The sequence below is a fragment of the Hippoglossus stenolepis genome, chromosome 6 (assembly GCF_022539355.2).
Source record: "Hippoglossus stenolepis isolate QCI-W04-F060 chromosome 6, HSTE1.2, whole genome shotgun sequence".
Lineage (NCBI taxonomy): Eukaryota > Metazoa > Chordata > Actinopteri > Pleuronectiformes > Pleuronectidae > Hippoglossus > Hippoglossus stenolepis.
In genome coordinates this window covers 4,561,377-4,580,791 of record NC_061488.1, presented here as the reverse complement: position 1 = coordinate 4,580,791, position 19,415 = coordinate 4,561,377, and the positions used below count along the sequence as shown (strand labels likewise).

At 42.5% G+C, this 19,415-nt stretch overlaps 2 protein-coding genes across 2 annotated transcripts; one reads left to right on the top strand and one right to left on the bottom strand.

Annotated features, from left to right (window-relative positions):
* Positions 1-627: 627 nt before the first annotated feature.
* coq10a (coenzyme Q10A) lies at positions 628-6,622 on the top strand. Its single transcript, XM_035158479.2, has 5 exons — positions 628-1,209; positions 2,407-2,556; positions 2,649-2,841; positions 2,986-3,087; positions 3,502-6,622. The coding sequence occupies exons 1-5, from the start codon at positions 1,073-1,075 to the stop codon at positions 3,667-3,669; spliced, it is 750 nt and encodes a 249-aa protein (XP_035014370.1). The 5' UTR covers positions 628-1,072; the 3' UTR covers positions 3,670-6,622.
* A 1,533-nt stretch (positions 6,623-8,155) lies between these two features.
* Positions 8,156-18,680, bottom strand: cs (citrate synthase). Its single transcript, XM_035158478.2, has 11 exons — positions 18,505-18,680; positions 15,338-15,385; positions 15,119-15,226; positions 14,386-14,451; positions 13,665-13,796; positions 12,366-12,554; positions 12,020-12,219; positions 11,710-11,839; positions 11,292-11,393; positions 10,731-10,940; positions 8,156-10,633 (listed from the first exon to the last, which is right to left on the bottom strand). Exons 1-11 carry the CDS (start codon positions 18,553-18,555, stop codon positions 10,463-10,465), a joined length of 1,407 nt encoding a protein of 468 aa, XP_035014369.1. The 5' UTR covers positions 18,556-18,680; the 3' UTR covers positions 8,156-10,462.
* Positions 18,681-19,415: the final 735 nt, after the last annotated feature.

The following is a 19,415-nucleotide window of genomic DNA, read 5'->3' as shown; positions in this document are numbered from 1 at the left end:
ACATGTTTTTTCTATTTGCATGTGTTTTCTTAATTTGCAGTGCGCTGAGCTCTCTCGTCCACTGTATGTACCTAATAAAGTGAACTCCAAGTGTATAAGGAGAGTATTAACCATTAAATATTTTTCTACAAATACAATCACACCTGTTTGTTGAGCGTATACGCATCTCAAGATAATAGAATAATAAATTAGAGCTTTAAAGGGTCAGTGTGTAGAATTTAGTGACATCTAGGGGTGAAGCTGAATACCCCTTCCAAACATGAAAGAGAAGCTGTGGTAACCTTCAGTCGTCATAAAAACTCAAAAGGTGTTTAGTTTGTCCAGTTTGGGCTACTGTAAAAAAACATGGTGGCCTCCGTAGACAGGAACTGCTCCTGATGTAAATATAAACTATTTAAATATAAAGGAACCATTCTAGGGTAATGAAAACAACAATTCGTACAATTTAGATGAAACACACAAGTGAAAACATCACTAGGATTAGGATTAGGATAGTATTATGTTATTCATAACTCACCTAAATCTAAACTAAAAATAAATTTAAATTACATGCTTCTGTAGTTAACCTCCTTGCCAGTGCGGGGCAGTGTTGCACCACAGCGCCGTGCAGCTGACAGCTGATGGGCAGAAGAAAGGAACAGTTTGTCCCACCGGTGTTCAGTGTCTCGGCGGAAGGTCGCAGGCAGCGGAGCCGCGTTTCACCGCAACCCGAACCGAAACCCGCTCCATGGATCCACGTCTTCTCTTGACTCCGTGGCCGGACACGTGCGAGTGATGTGAGTGTCGCACACAGCGCAGAGGAACGCGGCTTTGTGCGTCGCGTTTGTCCCGCGAGCTAACGCTGCGCTAGCTAGTGTTCGCTAACGTTAGCGGACGACGGAGGCGTAGCTCGGGCGAACTGGTTTCGTTCTTGAAGCTGCGCAGACGCGACGTGTGGGTTGTGTTGTTTTGTTTAATACTCGGACTAACAAACCTCGACTCCCACCGGCCCCTGGTCTGGGAGCGGACACCCCCCGGGCTCAGCCTCTCGCACCCGGGATCTTGCCCTCCTTGACCGGCGGAGGCTGCTGTGATGGCAGCCACGGCCGCTGCCCGGCGGTTGCCCATGGGCGTGCGGACGTTCAGCGACTTCCTCCAGATCGCCGCGGTGGGTTCGCCCCGCTCCTGTCGTGCAGCGGCGCCCAGAGGATGCCTGCGACAGAACATCAGGTGAGAGCCGCAGGTTGTTGTCATGTGGGACCCGACACCGGCTCATGTGGACACGATGGGATGGAGTCGTGTGTGTGTGAATGGCAGGTTTAATCCTGGGGTACCTGCCATGAACCTTAAGTACCTTTTTAAAATCCTTCAAATGCTGCATCAACCAGTGTTGGTGACACAATACTGGGTAATTGAGGCTGACTGACACAACACAGGGTGTAAAACACACAAAAAGAAACTATGATCCTCAGTAAATCAGTAAACAAGAAGAGGTTTGGGTATAAGAGAAAGTCAGGTGTATGGCAGGGGTGGATTTAGGATTTTTCTTAATCAGGGGCCATCCAGGGGGCCACAGTTTACACACAGGGGAATCATTTTATGTCAAAAATCCATGCACCATTCCTGATTCAGTAAGATTCACTTCCAAGTCAATCAACCAATCAATCTTTATTTGTATAGCCCATATTCACAAATCACAATTTGTCTCATAGATCTTAACAAGGTGCGACATCCTCTGTTCTTCACCCGCAACAAGAGTAAGGAAAAACTAACCCCCCCCTCCCCCCAAAAAATGTAGAAACCTCAGAGAGAGCGACGTGTGAGGGATCCTCCCCCAGGATGGACAGAAGTGTAACTGAGACCACCGACAAAATAACACACATTTACAACATTCATTCCTTGTTTAGCTTTGAGCAAAACCACACGTCAGTGAATACATTTTGAAAATTGTCGTTAAACAAATGGTGTACTTTACAAAAAAAGCTTAGTAAACAAAAATATTTGACTGACAGACTTATTGTGGTAAGAGTTGTAATTGCACAACTACCCTGTAACAGTGTGATATTGATTTATGGCTGTATTACCAATCCATGTCTCAAAGTCTCAGCCAGTAGTGACCAAACATTTGTCCAGATTCCACGGGTAACTCGTGAAACTGTTATGTGGTGAAACAAGTGTGAGTTGATGTTACAATACATGTGTTTTTCTATTCACATAAGAGGACCTGCCCCACTGGGAAAACACCAGTACACTCTCCACACAGAGACCTTCCGTCCTGCTCCAGCACATTATCCCTGCACTCATTGACTCTAGTAGCTGGGAACTGGGACGTGGTGGATGTTTTTTTTTGTTGTTGCACTGTGGCTGTGTTCGGTTGCCCTCTTTCCAGAATGTGGCTTACAGGCCATGTTTGTCTTACTCTTTCAGACACCTGTCGTCATGCGGCATTTTGATGACCAGAACTCCCAGAGCACTTTGCCTTCAGGAGTGGGACACGATGACAACCGTTCCCCAAAGTAGAAACTTCATCAGCTTCACCAACAAGAGGAAGGAGTACTCCGAGCGTAGGATAATTGGGTAATTCATCTACTTTGATATTAATAACTTACAACTTTGTCATATTGTTTTTTTTTTTGAAGACCTTAACATTGGAATACTTGCTCTCTTAGGTTTTCTATGCAGGAAATGTATGATGTAGTGGCTAATGTTGACGAGTACAAGCTCTTTGTGCCCTGGTGTAAGAAGTCCCAGACCATCATGAAAAGAGCAGGCCACTGCAAAGCTCACCTTGAAGTGGGATTCCCTCCCGTGGTGGAGAAATACACATCTATGATCACTTGTGTCCGGCCTCATCTAGTCAAAGTAAGTGTGAGCAGCTACTGTGAGTCCCTAAGTCCTGTGAATGACAATACACGCTGAAATACAAAAGAAATGTCATTAAATACCTAAAAGCAAAGTGAATTGTTGCGTTTCTGCTCACAGAGTTTTTCTTTTGGTCGATTGTAGGCAGTGTGCACAGATGGAAAGCTCTTCAATCACCTGGAGACAATATGGCGTTTCAGTCCTGGCATTCCCGGTTACCCTCGCACCTGCACCGTAGACTTTTCTGTAAGTAGCTTTATTATCACATAATCGACCCTCTGATGCGTTTTATTGTAATTACCTTGATCAAAGCAATAGTTTGACATTTTGGGAGAATTTATGCACTTGATTGATACAACTCTCGTGTACAAGAACTAAGAAACGGCAAACGCTTAGCATAAAGACATCCTAGGCTAGCGTGTTCCCACTGTTTTCACTCTTTAGGTTATGCTAAGCTAGCTGTCTGAGGTTGTATTGTTATATTTATCACACAGACATGAATTTGGTAAAGATCTTCTCATGTACCTTCTGATAAGAAAGCTAATAAGCCTTTATACAGTGGAGTCCAAAACCTTTTTAGATGATTGGACCCCACTGAATGTTGTTTTGAACGAATCAACCCTTTGTTGTTACTGATAATGAACTTTGTGTCTTCCACAGATATCCTTCGAGTTCCGCTCACTGCTGCACTCCCAGTTAGCCACCATCTTCTTCGACGAGGTCGTAAAGCAAAATGTCACCGCGTTCGAGCGGCGAGCCTGCAAGCTGTACGGCCCAGAGACTCGAATCCCGCGGGAGTTGATGTTTCACGAGGTGCATCAGACGTGATCTCATCAGCTCCACGTTTCCATCCGGCCTTAAACGACACCAACCTTTATTCCCTCTGTCCCCACAAACCCGCATGATGCTGCATAGTCACCTCACCCTCCAACTCCAAGTCTCTGCCGCTGCCTTGACATCCCGGCGGCTCCCGGCGACGTTAGACATCCCACTGTTGTAAGCATTGTGTTGGAATATTAATCATTCTTGTTATTGCAGCCTCAACAGATTCTCGCTCATTTCCATCCTCCTCGTCCACGTTCTGTCTACCTCCATTGAAAGGTTCCTTGTTTAGCAGAGGGAAGTCACATCGCTCTGGCTCCATGGCAGTTACATACTGTGTTTATGTAAACAAAGCAGTCGATCATTGCAACGTCACGTTAGCAATGGAAGAAAGGCAACGTATATTTTAGAAGAAACAGTGACACTGAACAAAACACCATTTAATTTATATTTTTCATTGAAGGTTCAGAAAGTTTGATTTGATCCAGACTCCAGCTCGAGTCTTACAGTTCACTGTGACCTCACGGATACTTGTCACGCTGACACTTTAATTCAAAACGTGTCCAATACTTTAACTTCAGCACTTTAATCAGCTGATTATACTCTAATAGGGAAACACATTCTTTGCCTTTGCCACTTGTTTTTAATTCAAATGGGGAGTTTTAAAATATCCTGACATATAGTAGCGAACTTAAAAAAAAATTAGTCCGTCAGTGGCTAAATGCAAACTTGTATTGTTTTATTGGGATTCAAAAGAAAGGTTCCATGTTTGGGACGTTCAGTGTCGTCACTGTTTGTTGAGACGAAATCAACGAAGTCCAACATTTTGCGAAGGGAAAAGGGAAAAGTTCTCTTCATCAGTTGGCTGTGGCCTCATTTAACCTTGAGTTTGGGAAAAAAAATTAGCTTTAACTTTGGCTGTTGTGCTGTGATGCTTGTTTTTAGTTTTTTTTGGGACATTGAGATTTGGTCTGCCAATTTTAATAATGCCTTATTTTACAGCCTGGCACTAGTAGTGAGTATTAGGTAATAGGTGGTGGAGGCAGTTAAAGTTTGCACAAACTAGAGCACCTGAATAATTCCACTAAGAAGCTGGAAAGAACTGAAATACTGTAAATGGGATTACAACACGAACAACTTTATATTTGATAAATACCTGTATATAGTGTGGGTTTGCAAGTTAAGCTCATACATAATAAAAAAGTAAGTAGTAATCTGATGATATAATAATCACACTGCAGTGAAAACAAACCATTTGTACGAGACTTTTTGTAAAAGTTTCCCTTCTCTGCTTTCTGTGTTTTGTGGTCCATCTTCTGAAGGTCATCAGAAGGACGTTACTCCTGTTGTGTACATTGTTAGAATAAAAGAATCCACTGGTGGGCTGTAGAATAAACCATTATCATTTATCATCATCTGTGGGTTTAATGCTTATTTTTAAAAGGCTTTTATTTATATTTATTCTGATGCATGGATGTAACTAAGAGGGAACTATTAGACATGTGTCTAGTGTGTATGTGTCAAGGTCACAACTTCATTTTGTTGGGATTTAAGTTTCACATTGAAGTAGCCCCGTTGCTTTATTCCACGATAAAGGGCTCTGAAGTTAAACTGATTGTATTTGCCATATTTGAGAGGTGACTGCCACGTTCAGGTTGCCAAAGGTCAAAGGAGGAAGTCATCTGTTGTGTGACCTTCCTCGTAATAGACAGGTCACTTTGTCCACATGCTACAAGTCTTATTCTCCCAACAGAGCTGAACTGGGGTTCGGCGTTTTCACATCTGGGTTTTGGCTTCGAACTTGATCTGCTTTCATTTTCTCTGTGATTTAGAAATGAAGAGATATTTAATCATCAGTGCATGAAGAGTTTTAAATCCAAGTGGGCCTGTGAATCACTGTTACGTTTAAAAAAAAAAAAAAGAGAAATAGTTGTACTTCTTAAAAAGATGTTTAAATGCTGTGTTATATTTTAAAGCAATAAAAAAGGATTACGTCTATTTTATATCATATTGACATGTTTGCTATGCAGTGATCAGGCTTCATTCATCTCCACCTAAAGTCTGTGTGTTAATATTGCTGCACCCAGACTGGATTTCATGCCAGGTCTTTTGATCGTAGATGCCAATACTCTGAGTCAGAAACAAGGGAAATGAAAATGGCACTCGGCACTGTGTAAACCTTCACCAAGACCCAACAGTCCCCTTAAATCGAAGCTGCTCCAATTTATACTACTAATCCTGGATTCGACCCCAAATTGAATGGGTTCTTCTCTGACCCCATTTGCGTCCCTCCACCAATTTTCATGGAAATCCGTCCAGTTGCTTTTGTGTAATCTTGTTCACAAACAGACACTCGGACAGGGGTGAAAACATAACCTCCTTGGTGGATGTAAATATTTTAGGACATGATGGTAACAAACCGGAATTTCCTACAGATGAAAAGGTGTGAACATTTTGTATCACGATTACATCGACCAAAACTATCGCGGTTCTGTTAAAATGTGCTGGAAATGTTCCAAAAGTACAGATGCACATACTAAAGTCATTTCATCCAGTTTTATATTGACAATATCAATAAAAATGATGATAGTTGACCCCAAAGTTCAGTCGGGACAAAACATCAGTGTTTGTTTCACACACACGAAATGTGGGGACTGTGGATGTTTGCATTTGATCACAGTAAATATGTTAATTAAAGATTAAATGGAACAAATTAACTGACATTCTATCACGAGGCCGGTGATTGTCTCATCCCTTGTGTTTCCACATGAGCTTGTCAAACTGCAGGTGAATGAATGAGCCTTGGTCTAATGGTGGCAGACTTGTATGTAAACAGGTGTAGATCATCACTATCACAGACTGGGGAGTTCCTACGATCGAATATATTGAAAATGTATCTGAAAAATACTGTGGGTGTATTTTAAAGCATTATTTAAATAAAAAAGCAGGTATAACTCTTTTTTTGTGTGCGCAGTTTTTTAAATAACGTGCATTTTGCTCTGCAGCACGACTCCTCTGTGTCGGTGCTCTTCACCTGCAGCAACCTTTATCCCCGAGTTGTGTTTTAATACATTTACATGAGGATCCTGTGCCACAGCAGCTTCTTAAGCAATCCCTGGTCTTGTTGCTACCAAGTGCACGTAGGCAGAAGGAGGGTTGGACACAGCTCTCCAAAAGGTAACTGACTGGAAAGAAACCAGAGTGGGGTGGTGGTATGTGGGCCAGTTATTAATAACAGCACATAGGAGAGGTGGCTGTTCGGACCATCTTCTTCCTTGATCCTGTCGATCGCATTTATTACGTCCAAGCACAAGTCACCAGAATAATCTGACCACAGTGAAAAGATAAGAACTGAAGAAGCACAAATTCAAGTTGAAGTCCTGCAGCATTTGTCCAGAGAGGAACTTGTATAAACAGCTTCTCTCTGGGTGGAGCTTTGTAAAATCTTGTTTCTAAAATGCAGTCGTCCAAGGCTGCGTCTCAACAAAAGAACATGTGAGAATGAACAATTTCATAGAGCTAGAGTGTTACTACCTCGGCTAATGAGGTTATGTTTCCACCCCCGTCCCTTTGTTTGTTTTAATCAGCGGTACACAAAAACTACTGATAAATTCACAGATGTCCACAAAACCTGGAAAAACCTCAGGAAAGGACCCATTACCTTTTGGTGCGGTTTGTTTTTTTCACTTTCTTTTAATATTGTGAGACTTGCTGATTTGCCAGGGGATAAAATACCAAACATATTTTGGGAGCTGATACGTTTGAGTGTGGGAAACCTGCTGCAGCTTGATTGGATTTAAGGCGACTGTGAAACGATCACCTCAGAGGATCGGACAATTTCATTTTTAAAAGTTAATTAAAACACCTATTTAGTCTGTCTTTTATGTAGTTTTATTATTTGTGTATTTTAACATTATTTAACTTCTAAAAATCTATTGTTTTATAACATCTTAGTGTTTATTATATAGATTTTATTTTCTCCACTTTCTTTTAACTGTTGTCTTCTCTGCTGATTGTTTTGGTATGAATTAGTCTTTTCATCCAAATGTAATTTTTAATACATTTTTAACATTGTATGTTTGGTCAATCACCTGTAAAGTACTTTGAATTGCATTGATTAGTTTGACGGCTAAATAAAGTTTGACTGATCAGGTTACAGATAAATCCAGATTGAAGTTCCTCCGTCGACTGAGTGGACGTGACACTGACTCTCCAGCTCTACTTTATCACTGCGGAAGACCTGAGTAATCTGATTACATCCTGTACAGTGAGAGCATATGAACCACTATCACAGAAAAAAGCACCGGTGTTCCTGTTCACATTCATGTCGACTGTGAGCTTACACAACAAACCTCAAATAAAAGCAACTACATTAACTTCAGCCGTTATTAGTTTAATCATCTACAGCTTTTCCTGCCGTGACCTGTCAGAACGTCCTCTGTGAAAACCACCTTCATTACATAACAGCCAATGAAAGAAAATCAGACCAAACAAGTGTTAATAAAAACCTTTATTTTTCATTTTTTGTCAGGTTTTCCAATATTTGCTCTTCAAGCTTTTCTCTCCCATTTGACCCATCCAGCCCCATCCCCCCCATAGTGTTTCTCTTCATGAATCCATCCGCTCTGAATTCACTGTTATCATGTACAACCTCTATATGCTCCTCTACGATCAAAATAACGTCATCTCTGCAACGAGCCAACACACGGAAGAACACCACGATCAAACACTTAACACACCTGATGAAGCCGAGAGGATGGCGGCAAAGAGACTCACGCATCTGAAAGAGCTACTGACTAACACGCAGCATGAGTAGTTTGAGGGGGAAGGAAATTAAAAAGGATCCAAGAACTTATACTACAAAAAAAAAAAATGGAGTGCTGACAAACCCAGAGCTTAAGAGCAAGCTTGAAACACTGAAGTGGAAATTATTGAAATAAACAGCACCGGCTCGGCCCCCTGAGCTAGGCGAGAAATTATATGCATACAAGATAGCTGCAGTTTCTTTTTGTTCGTTGTTAAGTTTTCACAGTGACACTGTGGATCAACTATGGTAATCTTTGTGGCTATTACAAGCATGTGATCGAGCTCATACATTCAAGCTATACATATACATATATATACCTATGTACACAAAGTATAAATAAAACCACAAAATGAGAACCCAAAGATTATAGTTTTATACATATTCAACACCAAAAAAACCTGGATACAATCAACCTGGGGGGGGGGGGGTCTACGTCTACGAATAAGGAAATCCTATCAAGCAAGTGCTCATTTTGGAGTATTTGATGTTTAAAGCGCTCTCCTGTGGGGATTTAACAAACATACACTCAGATAAGACGGGACCTTAACCAAAGTCCCCAGATCCCACTATTCAGTCAAGCTTGCTCTTAAGGATTTACGACAGGCCGTCAATTACAACACCCTCTGCTCAGAACTTTATCATCATGACTACTGTACATTATTCTGGATTCTCTATCAGGGTCCATTTGAGCAGAGACCCGTTAAAAACGACGAAAGCTTTTCTATGAAAACGGACGAGACGGTTATTTTGATCATAGAGGGAAATACAGGTCATGATTAAAAAGAAAAAAACACTACAGTTGGTGAAAGAGGGGAGACGTGAAGATTTAAAGGGGCAGTATCTTTAAACTGATATTGCTGTTTTTGAAGGTTGGCGGGGGGGTTGATATGTCCGTGGCCTAAGGTGGAAGGAGATGAGTCGTACAGCTCTGGTTAGATGCACGAGCGGTTTAGTTCTTTGAGAGATTATACACAAAAGTTTGAAGCTATCAACATTTCCGGCGATTCTTTTTTGGCTGATTGAAAATTGCCCATCAGCAATTGTGCAGTCAAACACTACCTCGTCTTAAGAGCCTGTCACCTAAAGAGGTCCTGGAGGACATGGTGGTCACACCCCGGGAGGTGGCCCCTTCTTACATCCTGGTGAAGCGTGGCAAGGAGCCTGGGAGGCCGGTCACCGCCACCACGCTGGAGATCGTTGACCACAAAGAAGGGATTCGCATGTTTTAAATGCGCTAGGTCTTGAAATTGACTCCTCCATCCTTAGGCCATGAGCTTATCAACCAGCCCAGGTTTATCTCGTACAGCTTGTTAACTTTACTTGTGAGGACCTTTTTGTCTAAACTGGAGTGTTCATATACGGGAGTGAAACGTGCTAATAGACTGGCTGGGATGACGTCTGGGAACATTGCATAGAAGGAAAAACTAAGTTGAGTCGTATTTGGGGGGGGGGGAAGACCATATTTTCTTTGGGACGTCCTCTAAAACAAATCACTGCATTAGCCAGAAGCAACAAAAGGTTGAGTCAGGTATTTTAACTTTTGAACAAATATAAACGAAGTGTAATTCACTCCCACAATTCCCTTTGAATGCCACTGCCTATTCATAGTTCAGACCCACGAGGTGCTCAAGGACAAATGCGTGGGCACTGCAAAGGGGAAAATCTTAGCAATGCTAGCAGACTTAGAATAGTACATAGTTTGAGCCGACTATGGGTTACATGTGACTGAAGCCTTCACCTTACGTGTTCCAAATATGGAGACGGTGGGGGAAACCTCTCAGGGGTTAACTAAATACACTCAAACACTAACTGTGAGACGATTTAAAAAAGGCCCTTCTTTTGTGAAATGACATTAAAAGCATACTGTCTCTTTGAATCCCGTTGAATCCCTGGGGTTGGAAATGACAGGGGGTCAACTTATGGCTGCCTTTTTTGATATTTCCACCTCCTCCCACCCTTTACACTAACCCCCGGCTCCTTTCAGGTGGTTCTTCAGCCTGACTTGACTCCCACCAGTCCCATCAGTCCATCCGTGCTCATGGACTTGGGGCGCTCCAAGGGGAAGCCCAAGGCTCTACTCCACACCAGCTGAGCCAGTACGCCGAGGGCTCGGGACACACCAAAGAGCACCGTGTAGTAATTCATCTCAGTCATTCCATAGTACTATACACAGGGGGGGGGGAAGAGAGACCATGTCAGGATTTGTATTTGGAACCAGAACATGACAGTTACACGATTGTAGGGATCATTTGGGTCTCACCTGCAGCAGCACTCCACTGTGAGCGTCCACGTTGGGCCAGGGGTTCTTGGCCTTACCCTGCTCCAGCAGCACATTGGGGACAATCTTGTAAAGCTGGGCGACCAACTTAAACATGGGGTCATTGGGCAGATGCTTCAGGGCAAATTCACGCTGGCAGGCGTAACGTGGGTCCGTCTTCCTCAGGACAGCATGACCATAGCCTGGCACCACCTGCAGCCCAGAGAGAGGAGACATTTCCTAAACATTTGAACTGCGCCAACATCCAACTACTATTTTTATTGTATTTGTTCTTATTGTGTTAAGTGTGAAACAGACAGAATTTCCCCTGTACAGTGAATCTTTTAGAGAATGCTTTAATCATATCTTGTTTAACATTAAGAAAAGACAAGCTACATTGAGTATGAAAGACTAGATAGTGTATACAAATAATATATATATATATATCAAACCCAAGCCTGATGGATGTGGTGTTATAAAGTTCATCCAGTATTATAGTAGTAGTATTTGAGTAGTATTTTGAATAACCACAACTGGTCGTGTAAGAGAAGTGTTTTTTTTTACCCTTCCAGACTTGAGTGTGTTCCAGATGTAATCCCTCATCTGCTCATCAGACACCTCTCCTCCCATCTCCTTCTGCAGAGCAGTCAGCCACACCAGCACCTCCTGTAACATGGAGGCAATGCAAATTACATTAAAGAAAATTACATGAAATAATTGTTCATTAATCGTAATTAAGGTAAATGTTTAATTATAATTGTGATACTGATTTGAAGTCATATCATGCAGCCCTAGTCTCAGTAGTTCATGTCAGTGTGACAGGAGCCAGCTCGGACGAGACCAGGACCCTGAGACTGTAGCAGCCGAGTGGAATTCAGTCAATTAGATGTATTAGTAGCAGCTGTGCCTCTCCAACAGTGGCATGGGAAAATGCATCTTCCGTGTGAGTGAAACTGGAAATGGCGATTAGTTTTGTACAAACCTGATTGGCCAGACCGTGCAGAGGCCCAGCCAGACCATTCATGGCGGCGCTGAAGGACAGGTAGGGGTCAGACAGAGCACTGCCCACCAAGTGGCTGGTGTGGGCACTGACATTGCCTCCTTCATGATCACTGTAACATAAAAAAAGAAGAAGCTTTAAATTAACATTACGCCAACATCCATTAAATTACAAAACTCAAGTTGTTCTTCTTGCACACTGCACAGTCTACATCCAATCTTTGATTTGAGTTTGACTAGAAACGGAGCATAACCCCTCAGACATAACAATAGAATCCAATAGAAAGTGGCACCTGTGGATGGTGAGGTAGAGTCTCATTAGCTCAGTGAACTGGGTGTCACTGTAGCCCAGCATGTTGGTGAAGTTGTGGGACCAGTCCAGGTTGGAGTCGATGGCTCCGATACTGCTGCCTTCGCGGTACAGGTTGCGATAGATCTTGGCAGCAATGCAGGGCAGCTTGGCGATCAAGTCCATGGAGTCTTCATAAACAAACTAAGAGAGGCCATGTAAAAGTACCAAATTAAACAGCAGTCTTTTTATTCATAAAGATATTTTACTCAGAAACAACAGATGAATATTTCCATCCCTGGTACAGAGCCTGTATGATTTCAGATGACATGAAATAGATGTGAACTCACCTCCCAGTACTTGGTCTTGTGGACGCCCTCAGAGTAAGCCCGTGCAAAGCCGCTCTCGCTGTTCAGAGCTGTGATGGCAGCACTGAACTGAGACATGGGGTGCAGGTTTGTGGGGAAGTTGTCCAGCATGGTGACGACGTGAGAGGGAAGTGCTGCTCTCTTCGCCCACTCTTTGGACACCCAGCTCACCTGGAGTAAAAGAATCACACAATATAAAAGTGAGGGACCTGAAAGACTAGATTTTTCTGCTTTATGAAAAGGTGTGCTACAGACACACGCACATTTAGTACAGTAACTTTACTTTGCCAGCAAATATTGATCTGCAGAACTGTTGCAGATGATGGTCTTAAGTTATCCTCCTTCGCTGATTCACTAAATAACAGATGCATTAAATAATACGTCAGATCAAATAAGGTAAAGATATGAATGCTATTGATTCAGTGAAGTGTCGGCCAGAGAGATTAATGCCTATGAGCTGGGTTTTCTTTACATCACTCTTCCAGGACATGGCTGGCAGCAACAAAATGCTTATTTAAAGTACAGACTGCATTTTTTCTCACTGACTCACAACAGTTTAAACGATTTGTTTCAACACTAATTACCACATAATGATTGACACTTTTCTTCAATGAGTAAAATCTTTCTTCAGAGCTGTTTGCGCATTCATCAGCCGTCTCCACTGTGTGGAGAGCAATGTTTGTCTCTGCCAGTTTTAAAAACAAATTATTTCAGAGAGGACAGCATCGTCACGTGAGCTAAACGAGGCACGGGATTGGCTGGTTTACTGCCCTCTTGATATCAGACCTGACAAATTGATTAATAAATTGGTTACCAGCTATTTTTTTTAAATAATCGATTAGTTGTTGCAGCCCAAGAGCAGGAGGAGCTGGTGGGGCGCGCTCAGTTTGGCAGTGCCCAGCGTGAATGATAGAGACAGCAGAATTAGCTTTGGAGCTGTGCATGGCTCCCTGGGTGTCTGCCCAGGGCTTAGTGGCGCTGTGGCCAGGCCATGCACACTCTGACACGGACAGTGGAGCCGCCCATGGCTCCCTGGGTGTCTGCCCATCACCTGCTGTTAGGACGGTAATGAGCTCAATCCCATCATAGGCATCACATGACCGTGGTATTGCAGTAAGCAAGTACCGCCACAACCCTATATGCCGCTAAACCAGTGTGGAGTTTCTGAGATGTGTCTGAGATACCAGCACTGACAGAGAAGTGAACGACTGCCTAGTCCTCCCTCATTATGACTCATAAGTACGATGAACTTAGCAGCTTCAGCACTGCTCTCACGCTTACCTGCTCCTCGGTGGGCACCTGCCCAGTGATCAACAGCCAGAAGAGGCCCTCGGGCAGCGGCTCCTCACCTCCTGGAGCTTTAGGCAGCAACTGCTGACACTCTGGAATGCTATAGCCCCGAAAACGGATGCCCTGTTTATCAATGGAGAGGAAACAAAAAACTTGGCTGTGAAAAGTGAGTGTGGTCAAGCTGTCAACATGAGCTCTAGTTCTACCAATGAATATGGATGATTGATTATTGGATTATTGATTCATGTGGCGGCCTGCTAATCAGATATATGAACAAAGCAGCTCTGCCACTGAAAGCTCTCAGCTTCAGTAAGAAAGCAATCAAGTATAGTGCCTATGACGTAGCCTGGTCTCTAACAGCCAATTTAAACCAAAAGTTTAAATTATAGCCACTTGAAGATTGTCTACAATCATGAAGCTTTCTACTTTGACTCTCAGCAGAATGAATAATACATCAAAGCTGATACTCAAATATTTGCTGGGTAAGAAATTCAATATCAATACATCAGCTAATAGTGTTTTCTTTTTACATTTCACAGACCTTTCACAACAATCTTGATTTACATCTTCATGGAACTGTGACAGATATATATTTCACAGTTGGATAAAAGAAGACTTCTCCGTGCTCACTGGGAGACACTATGTGAATTACATCAACCCGAGCCAGAAGTTTGAATCTGAAAACATTTATCGGCCTTGTTTTAATACCGACCTCATCAGGATCCAAAACAGAGGTCTCGTACACCAGACCCTTCATCCCCCTCATACCTCCATAGACCTGTGGATGGAAAAATAGAAACAAAAGCACATACAGACGTCAAATACTGAAAATTGAGTTGATGATGCAATCTATGCAACACCGGATTTGTTACAATTTGACAGTTTTTCTACAGTATAATATTTTTGAAGCTCAGTGGTTGGTTATCAAGCGCTGACAAGGATTTTATTGAAACAAAAAATGCATCTGAAAAAATAAAACACATTCACATGAAAAGGACAGCTGATGTTTGAAAGTGAAACAAGAAATTCCACTAAGATCCTCGTGGCTACCAGCCAGGGGTGAGAGTGGAAGTGACAGTTAAACAGAAGAGGATGACGCAGTCTTTGCAGTGGTGTGTGTCTTTGCAGTGGTGCGTGTGTGTGTGTGTGTGCGTGTGTGTTTATGGCAACTGTACAAATCTGAAACTGGCAGAATGCCGTAGAGGATTTAGTGACGCAGCTAAAATGTCTGTCGGCAGGAAGCAGTTCCTATTGTGATCTTTAAGGGAGTTGATCTGACAGTGATACCTGACAGTAACTACTACTGGGCAAGCCTAGACAGATTGGGTGGGGCTGTCATACCACAACTATTATGCATCATGCCTGGTGGCTGGTTTGTAGATAGTGTGTCATTCTGATGCATCATCTATTGTTTTATTTTGTTCACCATCTCCAGAGTTACTCACCATGTCCACAGTAACCTGTCCTATGTTGGTTTTGCCATACTGTTGTTTGAAGTTCTTGATCCTGGTCTGTTCTTTGGGGATGAGATCTGCCAGAATGTCCTTCAGATTCTGTAAAAAATACAATATCTAAATCAGTGATGCACCAAAACAAACATCTACACGCTACACTTTCCTTTCCTTCACAAGTAACCAGACAACCTTGGAGTGAACTTAACTTACTGTTGTTGATGCGCTGGCATTTCTGGCTGCCACAAGGAAGTTGGCATTCTGTGGAGTAGAAAGAGAAATAATATTGTAACAATAAGTAACATGACAAAAGGGTTACAAAGTATTTCAAGACGGTAGCAGCATGTCTGGGATACCAAGGCTCCTTATGTATGGAACCAGACAACCTGGCAGTGGCTCTAAATATCTAGTTCTGTAAATGACCTTTCGACCTCATTACCCTGGAAGATAAAAATAGATTTCAAAACTAATCACTCATTGGTAGTTTTGAGAAATGACTCTTCACATTATAATAACAGGGTCTTTGACAGTTTTACTTTGAGCACGAGCCCAGGATTTTAATTAATCCGTCATTCGTTTTACTGCCAAACACTTAATTGCCGTGGGTGTCAAAAAAATCTGGGGTGGGTGTTTTTATCCCTGTTGTAGTGGATTGTCCGGTGGCTCAGTTCCACAACTATTTTTACAAACATTACACTGAAATAAACATGGATGAGGCACTTGGGTAAATCACAACAAACAGGTGAAACAAGTCACTACTAGTGAGAATTCTTTGTGGACATTCCTCACCAGACGTACGAGGATTACCCTATGGAAACTGAGGGCTTGTTAGCATGTTGGGTGAATCACAGTTATACAGCACAGTGTGTGCTATTCAAATTAAACCTGCCACACAACTAAAACACCAGTTTACAATGTCAATATGTGGGACTGACTTATGTGCTCGTGAGGAATCAGGTTTTCCATAATTCTGATGCAGGCCTCGATACTTAAAGCTTCAAAATAAACCGTTGCGTTGTAGAATACAGATAAAAAATACACACATTAACTTATAGTGCATCAGTTTAACTAGTCACAACTTATGACTTTTATGCTACTTGATGAAATATATGGTATACAGATAGTTTGTCTCCATCCGGCCAGCTCATGAAAGGAAATTGTTTCCAATGCGAAGGAGTGTTCAAATTCAACAGGCTCTAAACTTGTATTCACATGTTGGGATGTGAGGGCAAAAAATGAGGGCAAGGTCAATTTGTTTTTATAAATATGTTTTAGAATGAATGAGAAAAGCCACAAGCTGTCTGACAACCAGAGTGATTAGATGGTCACAGAGGGAACATCAATCACCACCTATTTATAGCAAATATTTATATACAATTACTCTTAAGCCGTATACTGTTGCTGAAATTTAGACAAGACAATGGGATGTAATACAGATTCAAAAGCAAGAAACACCGGTTAAGAAAATGTGAGAATAGTAAATGGGTGTTTGAAGTGCAGTATCAGCAGTGAGAAGTTGAGCCTGCTGCTGCTCGCCAGCGTAACAGGACTCCACTGACTGCTTATCAAAATCATCAATGGGTGAGGGGAGACAGGTGACAGCTGCCTCTGCCGTGGCTGGAAGTGGACGATAGGTCGACGAGGCCCACAGACACAAAAGGTAGGCGCTTGCGTCACTACACACACGCACACACACAACCCAGCTGAGAGTAGGATTATGTAACAGCGCGGGGTCTTAAATATAGAGTGTCAGATTTCCTTCGTCACCAACCAACTCCCAGCTTGTGGGAGAAAGGTTACTGTAACAACACTGCACAGAGAGGGTCACCCCGCAGGCACTTTGTTTGAAAGAAACACATGACATGTACTCCATTTACATGTTATCTAACAATCCACTAAGTCTACAAAAGTGAACATACAACTCAGCTGGAAGAACTAAGGTTGAAAGCAAACTAAGAAAACTAATTTCACTCAATTTTGTAGCAAGCATTTGTTGAATCCACATTTCTTCTCCATTTTCCCTCAACTTTTATGAGTCAAGTATTGAGGACATAACCTCTGTACACATAGAAAACTACACTTGTATCCACCTCTCAACATATTAATTGCATAACTTTCAGTAATAGTTGAGACACCCAATGCTTTATGGTCAAAGAAAGTTACGCAAAGTACAAAAACTAGCTGACTAATACATTTCGTGAGCAAAGATAACTGATAAGCAGGGTCAGGATGAGGGCGCCACGGGTTAGAAGCATGTATCGCTAATTGTAAGACTGATAACAGGGACTCATTTCCCCTTAGCTTGTACAGAGTTCAAGGAAGTACACCTCTTGGTCACAGATTACTTGTAATGGCGGAGGAAGATCTGATAATAGATACACAGGTGGTGGACGACACAGGGGTCATGTAGTGTACGTAGTCTGGTCTGAGAGGTCACTGGAGGAGCACAGTGGGCGAGTCACTGGAAGGAGGCGAGTCACTGGAAGGAGGCTTACTATGTTCCTGAGTGGCAGATAATATAGTATAATAACCCACACTATCCAGTGGACTATTAAAACAACCCTCGTATTTATAATAACACATGGTGAGATCTGCCTGCAGAGCAGAATTGTTTAATTCCCAAGCAGGTTTACACATTCAAGGAATTTGCTGTGGGTGCATTAATGCAAAAATATATAAAAAACAGTATTAAATCCCCAAAAATACTATGAGCACCAGGGGGGTGATTGTGCAATAAGTTATAAATATATATAGATAAAGGATGAGTTGCTTGCACTTGAATCTCCAGTGTTTTTATCTAAATGTTGAAATAGATTTAAATGTTAGAAGATGACATATGAACAGGACCTCATGGAATAGTTCGGCTTTGGGTTAGTGTCTGAAATCCTAACGTGAAGGTCAACGGGGCTGGAGACGAACCACCACGTTGGGGACGAGTTTAAGGACAAACCGCAGTGGCTTGAAATCCACGTACAAATATATAGAAACACCTTTAAAAAATATTTAAAAGAAACATGTAAAGTGGCCGCTGCTGCTGGAAGGAAACGCGTCCAGGCTGTGACACCGCCAGGCCGGCGTGAAGAGCAGCGGGACTCAAGCTAATGTTAGCTAACAGGACCCATTCAAAGACAGCGGGACTCGAACGTGTGAACACTGATATGTACACAGAGAGTAAAACTGAATACAAAACGTAACGCTGTTGCCAGAGTTCGGTTATTAACAGTTATTATTATTATCCTGCGCTCTTTGCCAACTGCATTTCACAATGTGGCTGGACGCGGCTAAGCTAGCTAGCTCCCCCGTTAGCCGCTAGCTTCTCGGTGTAAAGTACTTGACGAGAGGGGGAATGTGGCGTCGAGCCGCCGGACTCGGGCTCTCACCTGGGAGCTGAGGAGCTTGGGCGCCAAGCGGCTGAACGTCAGGAACGACATGTTTTCGTCTGTGTTACTTCCACTTGTCTCTTCAGCTGAGGACGCCGCTGCCAGTTGCACCGCGGAGCTGCTTGAAGGTGCCCCTCCGGAAGGTTGAAGAGGGATTCGGGCCCGCACGCTGCCGACTCGCGGATTGGACGAGGCGAAGGATCGCTGCCGCAGCGTAGAGGGCTCCGATTGGTGGGAGCGTGACAGGGGAGCGCGCCGATTGGCTGGTGGCCCTCCCCACTCTGTATGTGACGATAGATTAGATAGTTCGATGCATCGATACATCGATAAATCGATATAGAGAAAGATAGATAGATGGATAGATCAAAGAAAGAAAGATAGACAGAAATAAAGACAGATAGATAGATAGATAGATAGATAGATAGATAGATAGATAGATAGACAGATAGATAGATATATAGATAGATAGACAGAAATAAAGATAGACAGAAATAAAGATAGACAAATGAAGATAGACAGGCATATATATAGATAGATAGATAGCACATTCACCCAGGCCTCATGTACACTCCACAGTATGTTTTGCATTACTAGACATAACTACTAAAACCCAAAATGTCCTCCCCTCATTAAGGTCATACTTCGCCCAACTGTTAAATCAGCGTTGGATCCCTAAGTAGCCTCAGTGTTCCTGTGTGGACTGAGCACTAAGCCACTGATTCATAATGAGTGATGCAAGTACATATGTATTTACTTTGTTGTTTGGTTATGTATTTTTTCTTTTTGTTACAAATTTCGTAAGAGCATTCTGATAATGAAGTGTAACCTCATCTCATCTCATCTTATCTTATACAGGGAAGTGTTTCACTTATTTTGCCTACCCTAAATTATGTAAATGAGATGGACAGACT

Bases quoted from the DNA above. Each gene is read 5' to 3' on its own strand.
- coq10a (XM_035158479.2), top strand. From the start codon at position 1,073: ATGGCAGCCACGGCCGCTGCCCGGCGGTTGCCCATGGGCGTGCGGACG. The intron at 1,210-2,406 runs GTGAGAGCCGCA...TTACTCTTTCAG, and splicing joins TGCCTGCGACAGAACATCAG to ACACCTGTCGTCATGCGGCA. The intron at 3,088-3,501 runs GTAAGTAGCTTT...TGTCTTCCACAG, and splicing joins CCTGCACCGTAGACTTTTCT to ATATCCTTCGAGTTCCGCTC.
- cs (XM_035158478.2), bottom strand. From the start codon at position 18,555: ATGTCGTTCCTGACGTTCAGCCGCTTGGCGCCCAAGCTCCTCAGCTCC. The intron at 15,227-15,337 runs GTAAGTTAAGTT...TATTTTTTACAG, and splicing joins ATGCCAGCGCATCAACAACA to AATCTGAAGGACATTCTGGC. The intron at 11,394-11,709 runs GTTTGTACAAAA...TCCATGTTACAG, and splicing joins TGCACGGTCTGGCCAATCAG to GAGGTGCTGGTGTGGCTGAC.